The sequence below is a fragment of the Thermobia domestica genome, chromosome 12 (genome assembly GCF_964235325.1).
Source record: "Thermobia domestica chromosome 12, izTheDome1.hap1.1, whole genome shotgun sequence".
NCBI lineage: Eukaryota > Metazoa > Arthropoda > Insecta > Zygentoma > Lepismatidae > Thermobia > Thermobia domestica.
In genome coordinates, this window is record NC_137465.1 from 72,924,586 (window position 1) to 72,950,202 (window position 25,617).

General features: G+C 34.5%; 1 protein-coding gene across 3 annotated transcripts in view; it reads left to right on the forward strand.

Moving 5' to 3' along the window:
• The window catches only part of fuss (SKI family transcriptional corepressor fussel), a 349,721-nt gene that overhangs the window by 267,927 nt on the left and 56,177 nt on the right, over positions 1 to 25,617 (forward strand). For all 3 annotated transcript variants that reach the window (XM_081733785.1, XM_081733784.1, XM_081733786.1), the window contains exons 4-5: positions 4,949 to 5,000; positions 20,073 to 20,234. In XM_081733785.1, the coding sequence (XP_081589911.1) occupies positions 4,949 to 5,000; positions 20,073 to 20,234 (214 nt within the window). The remainder of the gene's footprint in view (positions 1 to 4,948; positions 5,001 to 20,072; positions 20,235 to 25,617) is intronic.

The following is a 25,617-nucleotide window of genomic DNA, read 5'->3' on the forward strand; positions in this document are numbered from 1 at the left end:
TCGGAATGCGGTTCAAGTTATCCTACCATACATTTAGTCACTAGAACACAATAGAATCTATTTAATATATAATACGTCAAACCAGTCACAAGTAACGCCATTTTAATATGCTCTTCTTGTAAAAGTATTTTCAAATACCAGTCAGTTACTCCGGCACGCGTGAGTGTCATGTTAACAGTATAGGGTGCTAGCTACACTTCTGTATGTATTATTCCGGGTTGTGAACGCTCACTTTTCTATCGAGCTTAGCACAATTCAAAGTCAGAGTGTAAAAGTGAGTTAACACATGCTCAAAATTAAGCATTTTAAAAGGAGCGCGCTCAACTCACACCCAGTTTTAAGCTACGCTCAAATTCAACCATCATAGCTCTGTAGTCTGTTAATGGAAAGTTATATAACGAATATGAACAGATAGAGTAATCTTTCTACTAATATCTGTTGCTAAATATATTTACATAATTACTTTTACATATTCGGAAAAGACAAAAAAAAGGATAGTAGAAAAGCTCATGTTACCCATGCTATCCTGGTAATGTACGGATAACTATCGACTACAAAAAAAAAACTTTAAAATTTCTTTTATTTGACAATATAAAACCTGATGACAGTTACTGCTAGTACGGCATCTATTGGACCTGTCTTATTTTCATATTCATAGAAGTACGTAAATTATACACACAATGGAAAGCTAATTACGAAATTTAGGTCTCTTGTATTGGAGAAATGCAGTATTCCCTTTTCATTTTGGTGTAAATATAAAAAAGCACAATATTATAAATCTTAACAGTGACAGAAAAACATAATACTCTTTTCCCATTTATTTAAAAATCTTATCTCAACTATATATAAAACTACATGAGCTGAGATAAATTACTGAGCACATCCTGTAGGGTTACAATTTGGCATGGTTGTAGCTTTCCGGAATTAACCCACAGGAAAATTGCAAAAAGTGAATATTTTTTTAATTTTTAGGGAGTCTAAAGAGGGGATGAAGAATTTCCCTATGTTATTTAAATGGGTCTTTTTTATCTATAATCTCATGTTTTAGGTACTTAGAATTGGAATAAAAACTTAAAGTTCGGTATATTTGTACGTTTTCGTTCCGTAAATAAAAGAAATTCAAATTTGGAGTGATTGTATAAGGAACTGAAAAATCTTTCCCATGTTATTTATATGGAACACTTTCACATCCCAAATTGTTGAGCACTTCCTGTAGGGTTACAATGATTAAATTTGGCATGATTGTAGCTTTTCGGACGGCAGAAAAATTGCCAAAAGTGAATATTTTTAATTTTTAGGGGGTCTAAAGAGGGTATGAAGAATTTCCCCATGTTATTTAAATAGGCCTTATTTCGGTCCTATAATCTCATGTTTTAGGTACTTGGAATAAAAACTTGAAATTCGGTATGCTTGTACGTTTCTGTTAGCGTTAGCTAAGTGAATCATCAGAAATAAAATTTTCAACCGTAGACTGGTTTTATGGGGAACTGAAAAATCTTTCCCATGTTATTTATATGGGACGTCTTCTATACCCCAAAACGTTTAAGCACCTCCGGCATCATTAGAATGATGAAATTCGGCATGATTGTAGCCTTCCAGGACTAACCGACAGAAAAATTGCCAAAAGTGAATATTTTTTTTAATTTTCTAAAGAGGAATGAAGAAAATCCCATGCTATTTAAATGGGCGTTTTCTTGCGATACAAAATCTTATCTTTTAAATAGTTGAAATAGGAAAAGAAACTATAGAATTCTGGGTTCAAGAGGTGCGAGGCCGTAGGCCGAGCAAAGATAGTGTGTGGGGGCGAAGTCCCCGGATGGGGAGATTCAGGAAATATGAAGAGCAAGTTCACGAAATTCACTGTTGATGCAAAGGCCGATAGATAAAAAATGAGAGGCCGTAGGCAGATCAGACTCGGGGGTCAGAGGGCGGAGCCCCCAGCTAGCCAAAGGCTAGTTTATAGTATAAAATAAAAAAATACATTAGTTGCGACAAAATTACAAATGTTGTTAGGAAGGCATATTCTTAATTTTCATATATATGTAATGGAAAAAAGAACATTTTCAAATAAGAAACAAAAGAGAGATTTCCTTTACTTATTAGTAAAGAAATTACTGTATTTCTTTCAATCGCACAAAATGTAACTTTCATTAGAAATATTTGCACTCATTACGAAGCCATTTGCCACACTGTATACAACAGTTCCTTTATTTTCTGGAATAGTCTTCAGAAAAACACTGCATAAATTCAACACCAAAGAATCTTCCTCAGATACATAAGATAAAACTTCTATTATAAAATAATCCTGAATATCAGAATTCTCATTAGTAATTTTTCTTTTAAGTACCATCATCGTGTCGCCTTTTGAATAAGTAGTTCTAAAGAATTTCTTGACCATCCCTTACTCATATTCTGACAATGAGAAGTTTATGGATAATATTCTGGTTTATGAACAAAACGTAGTTGAATAAATGCGTCCTGAGCAATTTCCTTCTTCTATGCAATTCAGAAGCTAAGAAGGTGTACTGTTTCCAAGTAATTTATTTGTAACAATATTTTCGAAAGGAGTATTGCTGATGCTCGAGTATACCACAAATATCTTTTCAGAATGAAATCAAGTATCATTTCTTCTTGTTATCGTTGGTGAAAACTCACGATACACTGAACATTTATCTTCATCTTCAAGTCGATAGGTCTCATGCAAAAGCTGGGAAATTCATGTCTTCTTATATTTGATAATGTCATACCGAGCAACTGCTTTCTTTCTTCCAATTCCTCTCTGGCTGTTTGCAGGCTTGTTAATAATTGTTCCAAACCTTGATCCATTGGAAAACAGCTAAACTTCCAACCAGTAGCTTCAACAACGAAACCTTCTGATACGAATTTTTTATATGATTCTGGAAACGAACATAATATGGAGTTTCCAACATTATGGAGAAACACCATAGATTCCAACAATGAAAATCCTTTAAACATTACAAAAATTGATTGTAATTCATTGTTAACTACAAACGAGGAAACTTGTTATTCGAAATTCGAGCACATTCATAATTGGAAGTCATATCCTCCTTGTCGTTGGAATTTATGAAAGAAATTACTTACTTTTCAATTAAGTTTCACAATAGTTTTGTTCATTATACTTAAATATTGACACTTGGAGACACGAGATTTGTTGAATTCTTTTACTTAAGAACCCGAGAATAACTTATTCTGGAATGTTTTTCCATATAATCAATGGTTTTCTGTAAAAAAAAAATAAATAAATAAAATAAAATAAAATAAAATAAATGAGTATGAAATTCACATCTACTTTCCAACACTGTTATTAAAGATCATTTTAATGGAATGCAATTTATATACTGTGGTAGGTACCTTATTTATATTTATTATGTGTGTAATAATCCCTGAGACTATTGCCCATGAATCTGGAAGTCGAAATTTATATGTTGACCTTCCGTGTATTTATGAACGAAATAATAATAACAATAATTACTATTATTGTTATTATAGTATCAAATCGCGTCATATTTTAGCCTATCGTAAAGAAACGGTGCCAAATAAATATATAGAACTTGTTGCATTATCTTACTTAAAACACGAGAAAAACATTTTTACGTATATGCGGAGTATTTTTCCGTATGGTGGATAGCTTTTAGTAAAATCAGAAAACGTATGAAATATAATTTTAAATGTATGAAAATTCACATGTGAATTCCAATCTTGTCAATTTTATTTGGATAAATTCCATATAATATGATAGTTACATTACTTATAATTTATGGAACAATATCCGGATCTGTTGCATACGCTTACCAGAATTAAAACAATCTCTCAGTTAGGTGGTTTTGCTTACCCACCATCTTTCATCCTCCATATTGGGTAAATTGACAGTATTCAGGTCATGTGACCATTTTTTCTTCGTTCGATAGGCCCCTATGAAGTCAAATTGAGGGTCTATGTTTATACACACGTGACCGAAGCTAGCCTCTTGACTATTAGAGTTAATAGTTCCGAGAACTTCAGCGGAAGTATAATCGTACTCAAAATTATCACCTGCTATGTATTGCTAATAAGATAATCTGAGTCATATTACCACCGCAAACGATTCCCGAAAATTATTCCGATTCCTCATTAGGGAGTTTTTCGGTTCAGAGTATTATTTTACATATGAAATAACTTCGTTCCAAAATTTATTTTCGATTCGTCCAGGTTTGCGATATATGTGGGGTCCGTTTTAGGCAAGTTTTAACTTATATATAATTCAGTACTATAATAACAAAGTTACGAAAAATGTAAAGTTCTACTTATATCGAGAAGTTTCGCCCCCGCCTCCCCAAGCAGAACCTTAAAATGATGCTGCAGGATTCGTTGGATAAGATTTCACTAATTCGGGTTCGATTTATAATTATATGCCATTTGTCATGAATTCATTAATTTTTAAGTCATAGTGTGTGAAGTACGCTTTTCTTCTGATCCATTTGTTTTTTCCTTTCCTCCTCCTCCTCCTCTTCTTCTATTATTATTAATATTATTATTATTATTATTATTATTATTATTATTATTATTATTATTATTATTATTATTATTATTATTATTATTATTTTGACCACAGAGATTTATATAACTCGTTGTGGTGAGGTTTTGTTCTGACGAGATTTCGATCTGTGAGCTTTTCTCTACGAGATTGGATCTATAAAGTTGTGCTCAGGCGAAATTTTGGGTTCACAAAGGTTTGTGCAACAATGTTTTGATCATGCGAGATATTTACCAGCGGTATTTTGATCGGCGATGTTCGACTACGAGATTTTTGTCAGTGTACCGTTAAGTAAATTACACATTAACTCTTTTTGTGAAGTAATACCTTTTAAACGTATTTTCTACTTTAGTAATGTTCAAATAAAGCTTATTTATTGTTTCCTAACTCGTAAATTTTGTTTTTCTTCTGTAGGAGGAAGAAGAGAAAGTACGAGAAGAGGAAGAGCTTCATGTTGTGACACCTGGTAAGTAATAAATAATTAATTTTTCACCAATAATACGTTGTACAATGTAATTGGTAAAATAGGTGTAAATTAAGAGTGAAAAATCGAAGTAACGACATTGAATACACACGCCTCAGAAATTAGTAATCACATTATCTAGTTATATTTCGATGTTAAGATTTTTCATTACCCTCACCACTACTTTTTTGAATTTTAGTGCATAACTGAAAGATAGTAAAGAGTATCAACTCTTTAGAAAGCAAACCACAAAATATCTACAAAATGTCATTAAAGAAATTAATAACTACCTTCAGGAGCTTTCTTGTCAACTAGAGATTTGGGTAGGAAATTTGTTGTCTATTGTCACCGATAATTCTCCATAATTGAAGACTCGCTGTAGAAAACAATGTAACTGCCAAACACAAAAGTTACTGTAACAGTAGAGACAACAGATGGTAAACTGTGAGTAAGTGTCAAAAAATAGAAAATACTATTGCTAGAACTACAACCTAGCATATAACCAAGTATGAAAATCTAACTAAGGCATAAACGTATTCAAAAAATAAAATAAGTGAAACAATTTCAAGGTGACACTTACATTGTTTTCTATAGCGAGTCTTCAATTGTCACCCGCTCATATTTCACCTCTGTATGAAAGGTGTTAAAAATACAGGAGTTGTTCTGCAAGTTCATAGACTAAAATCGCTATTCAGAATTCGAGTGAGTAGGAGGATTGTAGAGGTTTTCGTTTTAGAAAAGACGTCCCTTACACTCTACCCCATTTTCAGCGATGTACTATTTTTTCGAACACACGTTCCACATCATTTTCTGAGAGTTAATGTAAAGTAGTGGATGTGGCAGCTGTTGCGTCTTGTCAGTGCTAAACTTCCTTGCGCGTAAGTTCATTTTACGTGTTTCACGTAGAAGCAAATCTTCGGAAAAGTACAATTGCAGTTGAGTTAAATACACCATACCCTGACGTTCGGCGTCTCTGTGAAATCGATAAGTTAAAAAAATGGATTTACGAGTGCAGTTGAATTCGGCGTCTCTGTGAAATCGATAAGTTAAAAAAAAATGGATTTACGGGTGCCACATGAGCTGACACGGGACTACAAGAATCATCGTCTGAAAGTGTGCAGTTCTGAAAGTATATGGAAGCGGAAAAGTTTCCCGGCATCAGATTGTCACTTTGGATGAAAAATATATCTGCTATGATAATCGTAAATGGTGGGAACAATGACTGAATCCTTATCAACATCTAAGACGGTTTACTAAACCACCTTTCCACCCACATAATGTGTTGTTGCTGGTATTCTACTATGCCTGGTATGTCTGTGGTTGGTATGGTCCATCACTTTTTTATAAAACGAAATGAAACCACCATTAAAAATCGTCACAGTACTTAACTTCATGAAATGAATCGCAACTTTGCTCGCAAGTATCCAAAAATATTCAAAGAATATGGTTTTCACGTGTTGCACAACAGTGCACGGTCCATTGTCGCTCAAAGTCTTTTAAGACTCCCCATGCGTTACAGTATGATGTCCGCATCCACCGTATTTTCCTAATGTCTCTCCCAACGACTGCCTTCTGTTCCGCATCTCGATCACTTCTTGGGAGGAAAATTTTTCCTGCTAAAAATTAAAAATATTCACTTTTGGCAATTTTCCTGTGGATTAGTTCCGGAAAGCTACAATCATGCCAAATTTAATCGTTGTAGCCCTACAGGAAGTGCTCAATAATTTATGTCAGCTCATGTAGTTGTATATATAGTTAGATTAGGATATATATATATATATATATATATATATATATATATATATATATATATATATAACCCGAAAACATGAGATCGGATGGTTGAACCCAATTTGATGAAATTCTGCGTATTAATTGTTTCAATTTAATTATTTGAAAAGTAGCTGAAATGCTAGTTCATCTCCGTCGTATATGAAATATTTACAATGAAGAAATGAGTGAAATTAATTACTAAGAACAAGCAGCTCCATTACTGCTGTTGGTATGAATGAAATATAGAAGTAGTGAAGAGCTACGGATATATTTCACTCATACGGAAAGTGGCAGTGCCCAAGGCATTGCTTCTTCTTAAAATTAATTTAACTTATTTCTTCACTTTCTCTCTATCGTCTCTTTGTCCCTTCGGAGTTGTTCCGATCAATATGAGTGAAATAAATAAATAATTATAACAACGTCTTCGGCGTTCCCTACTTAATTCTCGGACTCACTGACATGTTACTTCTTGTTTAAACTTGGACTTAAATGTCATCTGGGAGGTCACTAATCAGCATATTGAACTGGAAAACTATGGATTTGACACTAAATATCGGACTTCTGAGCACGTTCCACACGACGGCAGGGCTAACTTAGATTTGAATGGCATCAGGAGTATTACTATTCATCCCAACGACGCCCAAAGCTATGAATTTGACACTAATGTCCATCATCCTAGGTAATCATTCTTTGTTATTATTTAAGCGTACATACAAATATATGTTGTCGATTGCATACAGACAAAACATTCTTAGAGAGAACCAGCAACGTTCATAAAATGTTAATCCCCGGCTGCCATTCCTACAAGTCAAAAATCGAAAAAGCCGCTGTGTATGCGACTAGATCTTGTGAAAATCTATCTGTGTGCAAAGTTTGGTGGCTTTAGGTAATACACAGACAAACAGACGAACACACACATATATATATATATATTATTTTATTATTACTAAATAGCTAAAATGCGAGTTCGCACAAAGAGTAAATTGTTTATGAAAAATATTTGAAAGTGAAGAAATGAATGAAATAAATAGGAAAGAACAAGGCATTTGATATCAATATGAGTGATATATATATATATATATATATATATATATATATATATATATATAATGAATAACGATTAGTGATGGCTTCGAAGTTACACCTGTCAATTCCTGGACCAACTGACATGTTCCTTTTTGCCTAAACTTTGGCTCAAATGTCATTGGGAACTGTCATCAATCAGCTTAGTGATGCTGGAAAACTATGGATTCGACACTAATCGGCCATTTAGAACATATTATTTTTCACTCAGCCCTTCCATTGACAATGGGGCTAAACTTGGACTCTAAAATCATCGGGTATGGCACTATTCATCTTAGAGACTCTGAAAACTGTGATTTCGACACGAATATCCGTCGTCCCCAGGCATTTATCTTCTCTTTTTATCCATACATTTTGACTCCCCGCCAATGCCTCAAGCCGAAAATCAAAACAATGGGTAAATAAATGAGTGAAATAGATAAATAAGGGAAAACAACGTCTTTTGCGATACTCCTAGCGATATGAGTGAATTATATAAATAATGAAGCATTGCTAGTGTCGATATGAGTGAAATAAATAAATTCTGAAGGATTGTTAGCATTTAGCGTAAAAATGTCTAAAAATGAGACGCATACTAGTCGAAAAATCCCACTCAGTTGAAAAAAATTGTTATAAGGGTCAGTTTAAAAGTTCAGATGTAATTTTCTAGAAAATTGAGAAAAAGCAATTTACTTTGTAAACATAAAAAGTGATGTTTAATGATAGCCACACCATCTATTACAGGGTTCTTACTGGTCAGAGAAATCAGGGAAGTCAGGGAAAACTCAGGGAAGAAGACTGGAAATCAGGGAAATTTTATAAAATATATTTTTTCTAACCAATTGCAACCAATTCTAACCATTAATGATTACAGTATGGAACGTTGCTCAGATTATTATGGGTGGTAAGTGGAATGTACGTATGAGCAATTGATTATTATTTGTCTCTCTGGAATAAATGTTCTCATATATATATATATATATATATATATATATATATATATATATATATATATATATATTCACCGTTATTTATTACTTTTATATGTCAACATCATCCCACACCTGTCATGAAAGTCAGGAAATTTCCTGCCAAAGATCAGGGAAGGTCAGGAAGAAGTCAGGGAAATAGATTTCTCCAGATCAGTAGGAACCCTGTATTAAGGTGACACTAGTTCTGATTTATACCCTCAGCTCTTCATTATGACACTACCAAAATGAAAGTACATTGTATGGTTAATGAGATATAGCCCAAAATTATGTGTAATTCTTAAACTTCATTCTCTCTTTAATTCAAATATCTTCCAAAGATAACACACACATCGTTTGATAGATAACATCAAGCTTAACAAAATTGTAAGAGATGTTTAATTGTACATTCTGTAGCCAGGGGCGGATTAAGGTTTTTGGGACCCAGGAGCCGACTATTTCAATGGGGTCCTATGTTACGAATAATTATAGCGCATAAATTTTCTTTGCTGCCTTCCACAGCCTCATAGGCTTATCGAAACACCGATAATTGTGCTGTAATATTTTATTGTACTCCATGTTTACAGTAATCAGTTTAATTACATTCATTATTAACAGCTAAACGCTCATATACTGCAGTGTAACACACAAATGCCAAATACAAGCCAAATGGTCAACAGCCCTGTAAAAACACTAATGGAGTAAAAAGAGAAAAATCGTATACAAAATAGGTAAAGATGTACAAGGCTACATTGTTAGAAAAGTTTTCACCTTACATTTTTGCTCTGCTAAGGATTCTATTATGTCATTAAACGACGTTAAAATGACAGAGACATATCAAAGGAATTGTCATCATAAGCTCATAATTTGGTTTGTAATAGAGTCCAAAAATAGCTCATTTCCTCACGAATAAAAAGAAATAGTATCGTGAAGACGTTGGCGAAAGAAGACTTAACTCTAGGGAAAAATAGCATGGGTCTGAAGCCTATAATATAATAAATCGGGAGCTATATTTTAGTATTAAGGAGAGGGATTTTTGGAAGCCCCTTGAGCCTGGGGGTCCCGGAGCCAGGGCTCCATTGGCTCCGCCCTTAATCCGCTCCTGTCTGTAGCTCAATCCAACAATTAAACAAACTACAATACAATACAGTAAATACAGGATACATACAATAAATAATAGACAAATACAAAAATACGAAATTACATAATAAATTGTGTAAAATACTGTTGGGGGTAGCTCGATCAGCCTCGAATAGTGCGATAACACTGGATCTCGGCAGTGTGCCAACAAATACGATGGTAAAATAAAAAAGCTTTTAAAATACTGGCTAAAACTAAAGACACAAAATAACAAAGAGTTGCAAAAATTATGCTAAGCGATCAAATGAAAAGTCGAAATAGCAACACCTGGCTGCAAAGAGTAAGTAAAATCGTAAAAGAAACTGAATTAAGTAGACAAATAGATTAAACCAGAAACTTAAAACACATAAAACATATTGAACTAAGTATAGTAGAAACCTCCTTTAGGTCACTTGTCGAAGAGGCAAAATCTAAAGATACAATACACAGAATTGGAGAGACAAAAAAGGTATTTGAAAGGGAAACGTACGTAGATTTAAATAGGGAAAGGAGGAGAATAATAGCTATTTTAAAGCTAGGCATAGGGAAATAGGAAAGTCGCAAAGATGAAGAGGGTGTGCGAAGATGTGTCATGTGCGAGGAAGAAGAAAGCAAAACATCACATTTTATTTAGATGTTCGGGATATAGTAAAGTGCGTAAAGATAAATTAATACAAAAATACGCAGCAAAATGAGAGGAAGCATTCAGAGAAATACATAATAGTGATAAAAAAGGGACTGAAAATCGTAGGAGAACAACCGAATATATTTTTCGAGAGATGCAAAAGAAAGAATGACAAATTAAAAAGAGTAGTCACCAATTGCTCCATCAGAAACATAATCCTGTAATATAGAATGCAAATAAGAAGAAAACAAAACGCAATGTAAACTGACACAAAAGGAATGCACAGTACTACATATCACGGATTTGTAATGGAAGATATATTCAAATAAAGTTTATTCTATTTCTAGTTCATGTACTGTATATATAAAATATACTCTATTAAATATCAATTCTTCCCTTTTCCTAACAGTGAAACACAGTCCTATCAGTGGCACATACTTAACAGCTACGAGCAGACTACTTTCATATCTTTCTAACATTTGACCATAAAATTCAATTTGTATTCAATTCCACCTTCGCTGGTCTTATCATCAGAGTTGCAGCCCTAGAGCCGTGTATACTGTATAAATAGAATTGTTCTTGTATTAAAATGCATTCAATATTTACAGTATGAGCTGTAACCAAAATGGCCCGGCCTTAGTTTGGAATAGCTTGTTCTAAGTTGAAATGTTTACGCTAAAACATTGCAATAAATATTATTTGCTAATGACTCTGGCTCCAGATAGATTAAATTTGTTCTAGGTCTTGAATTTGTATTATTTAAAGGTCACATTGTAACGGACCATTTTGGCACATGGCCCTTACAGTATATGTATGTTTTAATGTAAATTTGATTTTGTCAATTCCTGAATTAGCTACTTATCTGAAAGTTTGAAATAGTTCGTTTATTTAATCGATTTTATCATTGAGCCAATGATTATTTATGTCTAGATGTGTAATATGTTAGTAAACTTGCAGATTCGGAATAATGAACTATGTAATAAAATTTAAATTGTCTATTTAAATATTGATCGAAATTATATAACAAAATAATTATACATTTTAATATTTTATCTATAGTCAATTTAATATACAAAACGTGTGATTTTAATGAAAAATAAAGCCTTTATGAAATGTTGTGTAACAAGAAGAAGAAAAGTAGTAGATACAGAATGTACTAAAAAAAGAAGATTGATGTATTAACGAAAGTTGTTATTGATACTTTATAATTGAAAAAGGGTGAAAATATTACTTTACCAAATACATAAGATTATTACAGAAATAGCGTTAATTAATTTGGTGCATCTGTACTGTGAAATTTTATATAATAATATTTATATTTTACTGCAGGTGATATAAATATGAACATGTATGAGTAAATAGTTAGGATCCCTGACAATATCTCATCACCTGAATACGTCGAACTTCTTTCGTTTACTTATGTATTTCCAGATGAGTAATAAGCAGATGAAAATAGATAGTTGTTCTTGGCAGCTTAATCTATAGTAATGAAGCGTACCGATGGTGGATGCGACTGTGTGGCATAGCAATACATTAGTCGTTAACTCATGTTCGTCTGGATACTGCAATGGTCACGGTGAAGCTAAATACTTGAGGCAATGCTGCAATATTTAAATGCATGGTGCCAATAGAGCCCTGTATAGTTTGCATGTAGCGTATTGTCCTCTTTGAAGACTTCACGTCTGTGGTATTTAAATAATTTTACATCCTGATTGAGACATGTAGCATTAAGCGGCGTTATAGTAAAATGTACGTACTTCCTTCCCATACCATCATCTGGTGTTTCCTTCCTACAAGTTACACTGATAAATCTGTTAACTGCCAATCCAGCTATATTTAATAATTATCATTATGCCACGAAGACCATCTGGAGATTCCCAATCCCGACCACATTGCTACGCACCACGACCAGGGGACTTGGCAGCGTACCTATCGATATCCAGGCCAACATAAATTCTAAATCTATTTGGAACCGTCTCGTGTTGCCTTGGTGATGTTAATAGTCGTGACCCGGCAATGTGAAAGGGCGGCTACAGTAGAGAATGGCGACCCAGCCAGGATTGTTGCTAGAGGGCGTTATGTCTCTGTTTGGCATCCTAGTTGTGATTGCGAAAGCCTGTGGAGGTGTTTTGTGGAGAGAAGTTAGCCAACATCAATCGACGAAGGTGTAGAGATAGTCGGGGATCCAGTATATGAAGAAATGACGAAATCGAAGTGCAAAAGAAATGTTACGGGAAATAAAGACTCCCAAGTGAAATATAGATGTGGTTGTGAGCCAAAGGAGGGTGAAAGTGAACCCACAGTGCAATGCGAAGAGTGTGAGACGGTGTTCCACGTTGAGTGTTTGGACCTTGAACCGGAACAATATGAAGCGATTTGTAGTCCTGAAAATAAGTGGAAATGTAAGAAATGTTTAGAAACAGAGACTGAAGTAGAAATGAATGGTTTTGGAACATCATCGACTCTGGACTGTGCCGGAAGTGTCGACAGTCGAACTGAAGAGCCTCAAATGTCTCCGGAAATGCAATTTATGCTGAGAGAGTTTCGAGACCTCAGTAGTAGATTAGAGGAAAAGTTCATTTCAGAGTTGCAACGGGACAAAGAGAATAGGAAGAAGGAAATAACAGATCTCAAGGCGACCATGATTCTTTTAAATATCGAGTTGACAAAGGAGGTGTATGATGACGTAACTCAAATGAAGACGGTAATAGCGGAAATCCAAGTGACGGAGACCAAACAGAAGGATGAAATGCTGCAGATGCAAGAGAAAATTGTATCTGAGGAGGAGAACTTGAAAACTCTGAAAGCTACAGTGGACTGTCATAGTAAATTACTTTCGGAGTTGAGTACTCAGGTAGAAAGACAAAAGAATAATTATGAATTATTGTCTCAGCGAATTACAGGTAAAACTAACCATAATAATGCTGATATTTCAAGTGTTAAAGTTGATAATCCTGTTATAATTCATGATTCTGTTTCAGGTATGAATGCATCTTCCGAAATATCCGTGGTTGCGACATCTGTTTCGTTAAGTACCGCCACGGTAACAACAGTTACCAGTCAATTGGGATATGATTGCTGTAAATGTATTAGACATGTAAATTCGGGAACATCACAGACGAACACGAACCCTACCATGTTGAATGTAGGACGTCCAATACCATCACATCGCGAGGATAATTCGAGTGAGGAGTGGAAAAATATTTAGTTCCATACCGATATTCCACAGATAGAAAGTGTTCCGACTATTCTGATCGTGAGAACGCTATATCCTTAGCCGAGTTGCGGAAAGGTTTACCTATTGGTGATGAATATCGAGATAGTACTTGTTGTATGAAATCTTATCGAGATAATACTTGTTGTATGAAACCTGGTGATTTAAGAGATATCCCTAAATATGGGGGTCAAGTTACACCAGGGGCGGCTCGGATGTTCCTTGATGAGTTCGAACAATATGCTGCGATGTTCAAAATAACTGGGAATAACAAATTGTTATTATTAACGCGCTGTTTAGTCAAGTCTGCAGGCGCCTGGTTACGAAACGTATCTAGTTTCATTTACAGCTATGATGATTTCTTGTATATGTTCAGAAAACATTATTTGTCTCCTAAGATAGAGAGATCTCAGAAGCGTCAACTCCTGCACGAACGGTATGACAAGTCTCGACACGCGTCAATGGTAGAATTTGCGTGGGGATTGGTGGACAAATACAGGATGATTGTAGAAGAGTATGATGAGGATGAAGCCATCGATATTGTTCTATCTTGTCTTCCTCCCGATGATTCAAGATTGTTACGCGCCGCTCCTTGTCGTTCAGTAGAGGATCTATTATTCCGTCTGGCGGATATACAGAGATGTTCTAATTATTCGCCAAGACACACGCCTGCCGCAAGAACTGTCATTAACAAAGGCTCGCCGGATAAGCAAATTACAAATTCCGCGGTGCAAACAAATTCAATGGAATTTAACACCGGACCAGGCAGATTTCAACGCTATCGAAACTATAATGGAAATCGCTTCCGCAGAAGAAATTGTAATTATTCAAATGATGATAACAAAAGGCAGAGATGTTGTTGTCACACCAGTTGTCCTGTCCATAGTAATGTAGCTAATAATCCTGAAATGGAAGATAATTGCGTGGGATCTAACTTTAACGAAACAAACACTACCATTAATGCAATTACAGGTCAGGAAAACTAAGTATGCACTCTGTGTTAACAGAAAAAGAAGAATGCTTATTGTTTTATTAATTATTTGTGGTTAGTTATTGAAGTTGTTATGTTAAACCTTTATTGTAATGTTAACCCTTTGATGCTATGTTAACCCTTTGTTGCCCAACGTTAATGGAACTTACGATATTTTGTGAAAAATTTTAAAACTACCATTTTAAAATTTTTCTTTGATGGGCCGGCAAAACTGTAACGGATCATTTTGGCACATGGCCCTTACAGTATATGTATGTTTTAATGTAAATTTGATTTTGTCAATTCCTAAATTAGCTACTTATCTGAAAGTTTGAAATAGTTCGTTTATTTAATCGATTTTATCATTGAGCCAATGATTATTTATGTCTAGATGTGTAATATGTTAGTAAACTTGCAGATTCGGAATAATGAACTATGTAATAAAATTTAAATTGTCTATTTAAATATTGATCGAAATTATATAACAAAATAATTATACATTTTAATATTTTATCTATAGTCAATTTAATATACAAAACGTGTGATTTTAATGAAAAATAAAGCCTTTATGAAATGTTGTGTAACAAGAAGAAGAAAAGTAGTAGATACAGAATGTACTAAAAAAAGAAGATTGATGTATTAACGAAAGTTGTTATTGATACTTTATAATTGAAAAAGGGTGAAAATATTACTTTACCAAATACATAAGATTATTACAGAAATAGCGTTAATTAATTTGGTGCATCTGTACTGTGAAATTTTATATAATAATATTTATATTTTACTGCAGGTGATATAAATATGAACATGTATGAGTAAATAGTTAGGATCCCTGACAATATCTCATCACCTGAATACGTCGAACTTCTTTCGTTTACTTATGTATTTCCAGATGAGTAATAAGCAGATGAAAATAGATAGTTGTTCTTGGCAGCTTAATCTATAGTAATGAAGCGTACCGATGGTGGATGCGACTGTGTGGCATAGCAATACATTAGTCGTTAACTCATGTTCGTCTGGATACTGCAATGGTCACGGTGAAGCTAAATACTTGAGGCAATGCTGCAATATTTAAATGCATGGTGCCAATAGAGCCCTGTATAGTTTGCATGTAGCGTATTGTCCTCTTTGAAGACTTCACGTCTGTGGTATTTAAATAATTTTACATCCTGATTGAGACATGTAGCATTAAGCGGCGTTATAGTAAAATGTACGTACTTCCTTCCCATACCATCATCTGGTGTTTCCTTCCTACAAGTTACACTGATAAATCTGTTAACTGCCAATCCAGCTATATTTAATAATTATCATTATGCCACGAAGACCATCTGGAGATTCCCAATCCCGACCACATTGCTACGCACCACGACCAGGGGACTTGGCAGCGTACCTATCGATATCCAGGCCAATATAAATTCTAAACCTATTTGGAACCGTCTCGTGTTGCCTTGGTGATGTTAATAGTCGTGACCCGGCAATGTGAAGGGGCGGCTACAACATGAAACAATAAATTGTCTAAAAGAAAGATGATTATTTTTATTGGAGAATTAGAATAATTAAAGAGAAACACACTCCAAAGGATTTGCAATTTGTTAATTTTATAAAACAAACGGTATTTTTGTGATCAATTACCGGATGACGTAAAATCTTAATATTCCATATGTAACTGCCCATTTCGCTAAGAGAGCTTTCTTCCTCAAATGCTACATTCTAGGTGAAATGCTACAAATGCTACAAATGCTACATTCTTATTCTTTCTTGTTCATTTTATTATATGTTCATGTAATCATATTTATTGCTGTTCAATTGTATTGTTTGCAGATGACCCTGAGTATTTATTGCTTTGAGTACACTATGTTGTTGCATTTTAAACTATTTCCTTTTGAGCTAATCAAAATGGTGGATATCATGAAATTCTAACTACTTACATTACGGAATTCTGATTACTCTTTAAATTGTTATCCATGGTTTCTAGTTTTGGCAAAGATATATGAACATTAATGAAAATCAAATTAGTGTAACCAAATATTTTAAGGTTAAAGCAGTGTATCATTGATAGAAGTCTTTCTAGCATTGTTAGCAAATACCATTTGATATTTACAGTATTTTTTTTTTACATATACAGTACATAAATACTGCTACAAACAATGTGATCCAGCAGAACTATCATTAGTTGCTATTGGCAACGAACAACATGCTTTTTTCTAGCGCCACAAATTCTGTTTCGTTAGTTATCTCGGAAACTACGCATCATAATTTATGTTAAGCTCGATGTGGTCTATCAAATGATGTTTGTCTTATTTTTGGACAAGATTTCAGTTAAACAGAAATTAAAAATTAAGAATTAATCATGATTTGAGATTTGAGACAGCATCTCATTAATCAGACTATAGTGTCATATTTAGAATTGCCAACTTTTGAAAATGGAAATATCGGACACCCTCCTGGAGTATGTGTACATTTGAGATTGTGACATCATAGCTCGTTAAAAATGTGAATAACCTGAAAGTGGTTACTTCACATAAAATTGAGCAATTCCGAGTTCGAATTTAATAACTTGAGTTACTGTTCAAGCATTTATTAAATTTACTCATTCTAGTGTTGAAAATCATATTCACGAAGAAATTAAATGTCGACTAAAAGCAGGTAATTCGTGTTACTATTCGGTTCAAAATCTCTTGTCGTCGCGAATTCTGTCGAGGAATTTGAAGCTTAAAATATATAAAACGATAATCATGCCTGTTGTTCTGTATGGTTGTGAAACATGGTCGCTTACTCTGAGGGAAGAACATAGACTGAAAGTATTTGAGAACAGGATCCTGAGAAGAATATTCGGACCCAAGAGGAACGAGAATGGGGAATGGCGGAAGCTTCATAACGAGGAACTACATAGTTTATACGGTTTACCCAACATTGTTAGGGTCGTCAAGTCTAGGAGGCTTAGGTGGGCAGGTCATGTAGCTAGAATGGAAGAAAGTAGAAACGCTTTCAAAGTCTTGACTGGTAGACCCATAGGAAAACGACCATTAGGAAGACCTAGGCGCAGATGGGAGGACAATATTAAGATGGATCTCGCAAAGATAGGAATACAAAGTAGAAACTGGATGCAATTAGCTAAGGATAGAAGTCAGTGGAGAGCTTTTGTGAACGCGGCACTGAACCTCCGGGTTCCATAGGCCATAGAGTTAGTTAGTTAGTTAGTTAGTGTTGATTGAGTCAGCACATGTAATTTTTGTGGTCTACCATAAACAATACATAGTACCTAGGTATTTAAAGTAGAAAAGCAAATATAATTGGCAATATAATTATGAAATGAACAAAATATATTTGAAAAATAAGTCTTACTAGCTTCTCTGGGGCTGGTAATGTCTCATAATGCCTACATACTTTTACTGGATCTAGATGCATTATTTAACTGGAACATGTAGCTGAGGATGAAGCAATGGTAGGTGCGTTCTTAAAAATATGCTTTTGTTGGTCTTTAGCAGTTTTGAAAAGTTCAGTAAATTTTCCTACCTTCTACTCTTCAGCAAATTCCTCGCATAACAGGTCGATATCAAAGCGAATTGTAACCTCTAGTTTAACTATGTTCATCGACAAACGATTCCTTTCGTCACTCCAAAACAATCTGAATAGAATGGAGATTAGGACTAGTAAGAGGAAAAATTACTGGATATTTAACGTCCAATTTTGAGCTCGTACCGGACAAAGAGGTCAAAACCCAAACTGTCCGGTAAAATACCGGACGGTTGGCGACCCTAGTCGTATTATTAATATCATAATGAAGAGCCTTATGAGAATATACTTCAGTATCAATTTCATCTTAACAGATGGCGTGGCTTTCGTTCAACATCAATTTTTAATTTACAATTTTTTCGGGAACTACGCAAGAGCTCTTACTCTGACGCCTTTTATTTTGTTCAACTTTGCGAGAACTATTAATTGGTACATCTCTCATTTTAGAGATTTTTTTCTTCATTAAAACCTAATAATATTGTAAAATTGTAGAATAATTGTGTACTATTGTAGAAATATTTGTTTATGAAATATGACCGAAATCGCCTGAGTAGTTTTTGAGAAAATAGTTTGAAATAAAATTCACACCCAGGAGTAAACTACTAGTTGGTGGTATTTTTGTAAGAAGTTATTTATGAAGCATTAGAGCTATTAATGAAATATTTTTCAATAGAATATGAAAAAAATCACTGAAGCCGAATTTTGAGAAAATCTAACGAAAAGAAACTCATTTCTAAGAAGAAACTAGTTCTTTCAGGATAATAAAAGATAAAATTATCATGTATTAGTGAAACATATATATATGAAATATGAAAAAATCGCCTATCAAGACTACTCACTCCAAAGAGTAAATCGCCCATTGTGTATTTTTTTAAAAGACAAGTACGTTACTACATATTGTCAGGTTATTTACGAAATATTTACTTATGAATTATGAACAAGCTCGCCTGAATCATTTTTGAGCAAATCATCCGAAAAAATCATCCCTCCCAAAAATATTTATGAAATATGAACAAACTCGCCTACAATCATCTGAAAATACTCACCCCAGGAATAAACTATGTCTCTTAGATCCTTCCAGTACAAATGGGTTCTTGTAACATATTGGGAGATTATTGATTAAATATTTATTTATGAAACAAGAACAGAATTGCCTGAGTTCTTTTGTTGAGAAAATCGTCTTAAAATAACACATTCCCAAGAGTAAACTACACCTCGTAGTCTTTTCTACAGACAAATGACTTGTATCACAATACAGAGCTGTAAATGAAATATTGATATATATGATATATAAACAAAATACAGTAGCTAGAACTGTTTTCGAGAAAATCACATTTTTTTAACTTTCACCCTTCAGTAAACTACCCTTATTTTTGGAGGTGGGAAGAAAAACCGAATGCCCCCTCATTAGAGGATTTTATGAAACGTCAAGTTTAAATTTGGTGCAAATACGTTGAACGATATGGTATCTAGACCAGTAAACAAGTAACACCGAGACCAACGAACGGACGGACATGTATTTTAAAATATCTTTTTCGATATAATTAGGGACTATGAAACATGTAAATTCATTAAATTCTCGAATTTGATTTTATTTTCACGGTCACCATACTTTCTTCTCTCATGTCGTTGCTGGAAAGAAAAAGAAAACCCTACAGTGTGCAGCAAGCTTAAGTCTTGGGCGCAACAAATAGTGCATATACAGAAAATAATTTCTTCTAATTTTTAAACACATACAAACCTATCTCATAAAGTGAAAAATAATTAACCATCAAACTCTGTTTATTTTTGTTTGATAACTAGAAACAGTATTACTGTTATTTTTCAGCTCCGTCATCGCCTGTGGAGCCTGAGTCGGAGGCCGAGGGTGAGAAGCCAAGTGATTGGGCGCGGAGAGACTCTGTAATGGCACGACTGGCCATTGAACATCAGCTCAGGCAAGACAAAGTCCATCGCCAGGAGGTAGTGAGGCAGTTACAGTTAATGAGAGGTAAATCTTCTTTACACTTATTAATAATACCGTGTTATCAAAATAAAATCTAAAAGCAATCGTACCTATGCAAGGAGGTTTCAAAGGTTGTGGAATAGGATAAATTATAAAAGCAACATTATATAAAAATTTAACTAAGTCTCTAGTGTCACGGATTTTTAATTATGTGATATGTGGCCAAGTAATTTGTTTCCACTGTCTTATTTTTGTCACCTAGTTTGAGGAAAGCTCCTTTCAATTAGTTCACTATTTACTTCAAAATTCTAATATATTGCCTCACAAGTTAGGGTTGTCTTCATTAGAATCAAAGCTCTAAGTAAGGAAGAATATCAAATTACGCATAATAGATATTCTCCTACAGATATGCACTAAATAATTTACGTTTTAACAGCATACACTACAAGTATAATTTCTACAGCAGCTCACTGTGGTAACGGAAACGTGTTAAATTCATTTCTTCGAAATTTTCTTCTGTTGTTTTACTTTATGACGGACGCTTAATTTAACAATATTCAATGGAAACTTTATGGCTCTCCATAGACTTATGCCACTTATAAATTTGTAATTTGGTTATTGTATTTATTCACAAACAATATAATATGAAAGAAGGCTCAACTGATACATTTTTTAAAGCACAAAGTCCTTCGTATGTCCAGATTAAATAAACGCCACTAGTTGAATGTGAATACTTCCTAACAGTAAACCCATTGTGAGTCTAAATTCTGGCAGTCATTGAATTTAACAAAATTTGTTGTTTGTTTTTTGTTAAGTGATGGTCATTTTTAATCCTTAACATTGTCACGTTTGATCCACAGAAACAAATTGATTTTTATACAGTTGGAGTGCGAACAGTGTTCATAAAATGTCATTTAATCGTGGATAAAAAGTACGGGTCCCCGCAGCAAAGTTTCTCTTCCACTGTTTAAATTGGATCATGTTGTGCTGCAATTATTACGGAAACATTTATGTACGATAGGTATTTTCGGAAAACTTTGTGTCCAAGGAAAACACCCTGAAAACTATCCCTCATGACTTTCTTTCAAAGATGGGAAAGTTTTCAAGTCATATTGTATGGTTGTTAGCTAAATATTTTTATGAAATGTCAACAAAATCAACTGAACATTTCTTTTGAGAAAGTTGGCTAGAAACAACTCACCTTTGTGCATTTTTACATAAAAAATTACGTAAGTCGTATACTAAGGTTGGTAATGAACATGAACAATATTGCCTGAGTCACTTTTGAGAAAATCATTCGTAGATTTCTCACCTGCAAGAGAAAACTACCTCTGCTTGAATTTTTCAACAGAAACTACTTACTACTTTTTACCAGATTAAAAGTCGTACGTTTACCAAGTTCTGTCAAAATTGCTTTAGACGTTCCCCAATCACTGGAATATTCACTCATCCAATATATATATATATATATATATATATATATATATATATATATATATATATATATATATATAGATAGATAGATAGATAGATAGATATAGATATAGATATGCGAGCAACGCGTGCAGCTTTACCCCTTAAATTCCCAATCCAGATCCTTAAATTTCCCAGCCAATTCTTGCCTAAACTTGTTATTAGATGCCAGTAATTGTAATAAAATAGCTTGACGAACCAAAATTATGGATTCGACACTAATATCAATAGTTTGAGACATTTTATTTTTCATCCCTTCTCACCTCTCATGCGGACTTCAACGCTATGGGGAGTACCATTGTTAATTCCAGGAACATCAAGAGTTATGAATTAAACACTAATGTCGGTCGTTTTCGATTACTTCAATGACAACTCATTCCCATCATCCTAGGGATGCTAACGAGGGTTAAATGTTCGCGTAAACCAACTTACTGACCCCGAGAACTATGAATTCGATACTAATATCGGTCATTTTTTTATTTTTTTCATGTCAGCATTCCTCCTCAGCAAGGGGTACTAATAGAGATTGAACTTGGATTTAAACGAGAGTGTCGTTATTCATCTAGGTGACCCCGAAAACTAGACTCTGTACTAATATCAGTCGTTTACGATCATTTTATACGTATGTTACCCCTTGCTTATTTCCCTTGGTGTACTAGGGAGTCTTGTCCCTACTGAAGGTTGAATTTTAACTTAAAGGTCATCAGAACGTCACCGACAAACTTAGGAACCCCGAAAACTATGGATTCAACACTAAAATAGGTCATTTTCGATTATTTTTATATATCACAGTTTTAACTGCCCTCCAGGGTGCTAATCGGAACTGAACTAGAACTCAAATTGCATTTGGAGTATCACTGTTTATCTCAGTGACCCAAAAACTATGGATTCAACGTTAATATCGGTTGTTTTCATCATTTTTATGTTTACCTCTCCCACATCCCCAGCAGTACTAAGGGATCTTGCCCCCATTAGGAGCTGAGCTTGGACTTAAAAGGGATCAAGGCTGCTACCAATTACCTTAGCGATGCTGAAAACTAATAATTCGACACTAATATCGGTTTTGATATTTTTACATGTCACCATTTCATCACTCCGGATGCTAATCGAGATTTAAATAAGAATTAAATGGCGTAGGAGTGTCACTGTTTATCTAAGCGATCCCGAAAACTATGGATTCGACATTAATATTGGTCGTTTTCGATCAAGGAAAGTCAAAGATTTTAGGAGGTCATAGGGGAGGTCATTCAAAGCAAAAATTCTTATGTGAACATAGGGTCTATTCCCCCTCGTTCCAGAGATAGGGGTGGGGTAACTTTTTGCCTCTTGCACGTGCCGATTTTCTTTTGATACATTCTAGCACACCCTATAGTTGAAGTTATGTTACATATTATGCCTCGTTTGAGAGCTAATGAAACATGCTTGCACATGACATACAGATTGTCCCAGTACTGCTTACAAGAGGGAAGTTTTTCGGAGGGAATTTTTTCGAATTTCCCTATAAAACTCACTTTTTAAAACAATTATATACTGTTCTTCAGTGGAAACACTGTCGCTAGAGGAACAGTACCTGATTAGGTGAAAATGATACTGTATTCCAAAGACCCAGATGAGGTGTAAAGTTTTTAGCTTCATTAGTAGCCGTAAAAAATCTTCCTAAATCTCCTTACTCTAGACCTAATAACATAATAATGTTCCAACTTCCATAGATGACAATGATTACGAATATTAATAATCGAATGTTTTTACGCAAAGTTGGAAATACAATATACGAGAACTTTACATTTCTATGTGGGAACACTAATTACAGTTCTGAACAACAGATGGCAGTGAAACAAAACCTACTTGAATTAAAGATTTTGTACAACATACTACAGCAGAATGTCCATTGCAATAGGGTTGTCGAAATCATAAATAATTACTTCTAATACATAAACAATAATTGCTTCTAATTCATACAGATAGAGACGTAACTCTACTAGCGTCAACCATCAACGTAATTATTTTGCGCGTGCAGCAAATGTTTAAAAACATGACTATTCTCATCAATGCACTTTGCAATGCGCATAAGTACCTTCAGCGTTGAGCGATGGATGTCTTCTCGGCACACTTTGATGGAATTGAATGCCTCTAGAACGATCTGAATTAACTCGTCTTGTGAGTTGGCGTTTTATCTGTATACAACGTCCTTCAATCACCTCCACAAGCAAAAATCCAAAGATGTAAGATCCGGGGAGCGGGGCAGCTAGTGAATAATCGACCTCCGTCCTCCGCGACCCACCCACCCATAAGGAAACTTGGAGTCAAGATATTGACATACAGCTTGTGTTGCATGGGAGGGAGCCCCGTCGTGCTGGAAGTACATAGAGTTTGAAGAGTCACATCTTGCAGTAGTACTAGTAATTCACGGCGTAGAAAATGCAAATAATAATCACCGGTCAAACGCTGGAACAGAGAAAAGGGACCAATGATCTAATCACACATAATCCCCGCCCAAACATTTACAGAAAATCGCTCCTGATATTGTCTTACTTTGATTGCCCTAGGGTTTTCGTCATTCCAACGATGTCAGTTGCTGGTGTTGTTTATCTCATTTCTGGTGAAAGTAGCCTCATCGGTGAACAAGATGAACGGCAAAACATTAGAATGCTCCTGTACCCATTGGAAGAAACCAACATGCAGTTCACTGTCTGCTGGATGGAGATGTTGCGCTCTTTGGACATTGAACGAATAAAGCCCTTTTCTTCGCAGTACATCAAGTACATACGTACGAGGAAGCGCAAATTGATTAGAAATGTAGAGTTCTCATGTTAGGGAATAGTACTGTATTTCCAATTTGCATAAAAACATTCGTTTATTAATGTTCGTAACCATTGTCATCTATCGAAATTTGGAACATTGTTATGTTATTAGGTACAGAGTAAAGAGTTTTAGAAGAATGATTTTTTTACGGCTACTCATCTGGATCTTTGGAATACAGTACATTTTCACCAAATCAGATACTGTTCCTCTAGCGACAGTATTTCCACTCAAGAACAGTGTACAATTGTTTTAAAAAGAAAATTTTATAGGAAAATTGACAGAGGTTGCCATTGCACTGCTAAGTGGAGGTAAATCTGATGACGTAACAACCATATCTTTCCAGGAAATAAATTTAATTAATTTTTTCACAACCTGCAAGAAAAATGCTTAGTTTAACACACAAGACAAACGCTAAACGTTGATAATCCGATAATTCTTTTATAAGGACTTTGTATTATTTCAGTAGTCGTCACTAAGGACCTTTGCAATGGCGAAACATATTGGGAAATGAGTTTCTACCAACTTGCATGAAAGTATTCGCTTTTAAGATAATTTAGGTGCCTCCGAAGCTTAATTTCTGTGGATGTCAATAAACAAGTTTACGCAAAATAGAAATCTGGGCATACCGATTTATTTAGACAGAAAAAAAATCATCAAGTTTCATTACAGTCGCGTTACACAGAAACTTCCTATCCTTCAAGAAAGAATACTTACATTAGATTATAAGATACAATACTATTTTTTAAAAAGACTTAGTTTCACATCCTACGTTTTTACCTGTAGGGTAAAGAGGACGGATGATTAGTGAAAGTGAATGCTGATCGAACATTTGGTGGAATGAAAATGTGGAAGGAAACGGGGAAATATCAAGAAAAACAATGGACACCAAGTTATTTATCACAAACTCATAGTTCCTGGGGAGCAAATTAATGGCTTTAAGATGCAAAATATTGAATGTAGTGCAAATTAATATTTTGTTTCCCATCGTTGTAACTTTTTTTTTTTGCCATGTATGGCTATATAAATATATGCTGATGCAATATTTACTTCACGCCGACGTCCTATTGTAGAATGGTGCAATCTGCAACTCTGCGATTCTTCCAACGTACACATGAAGCATTGGATAAACATCTGCATACTATTGTTATGAAAC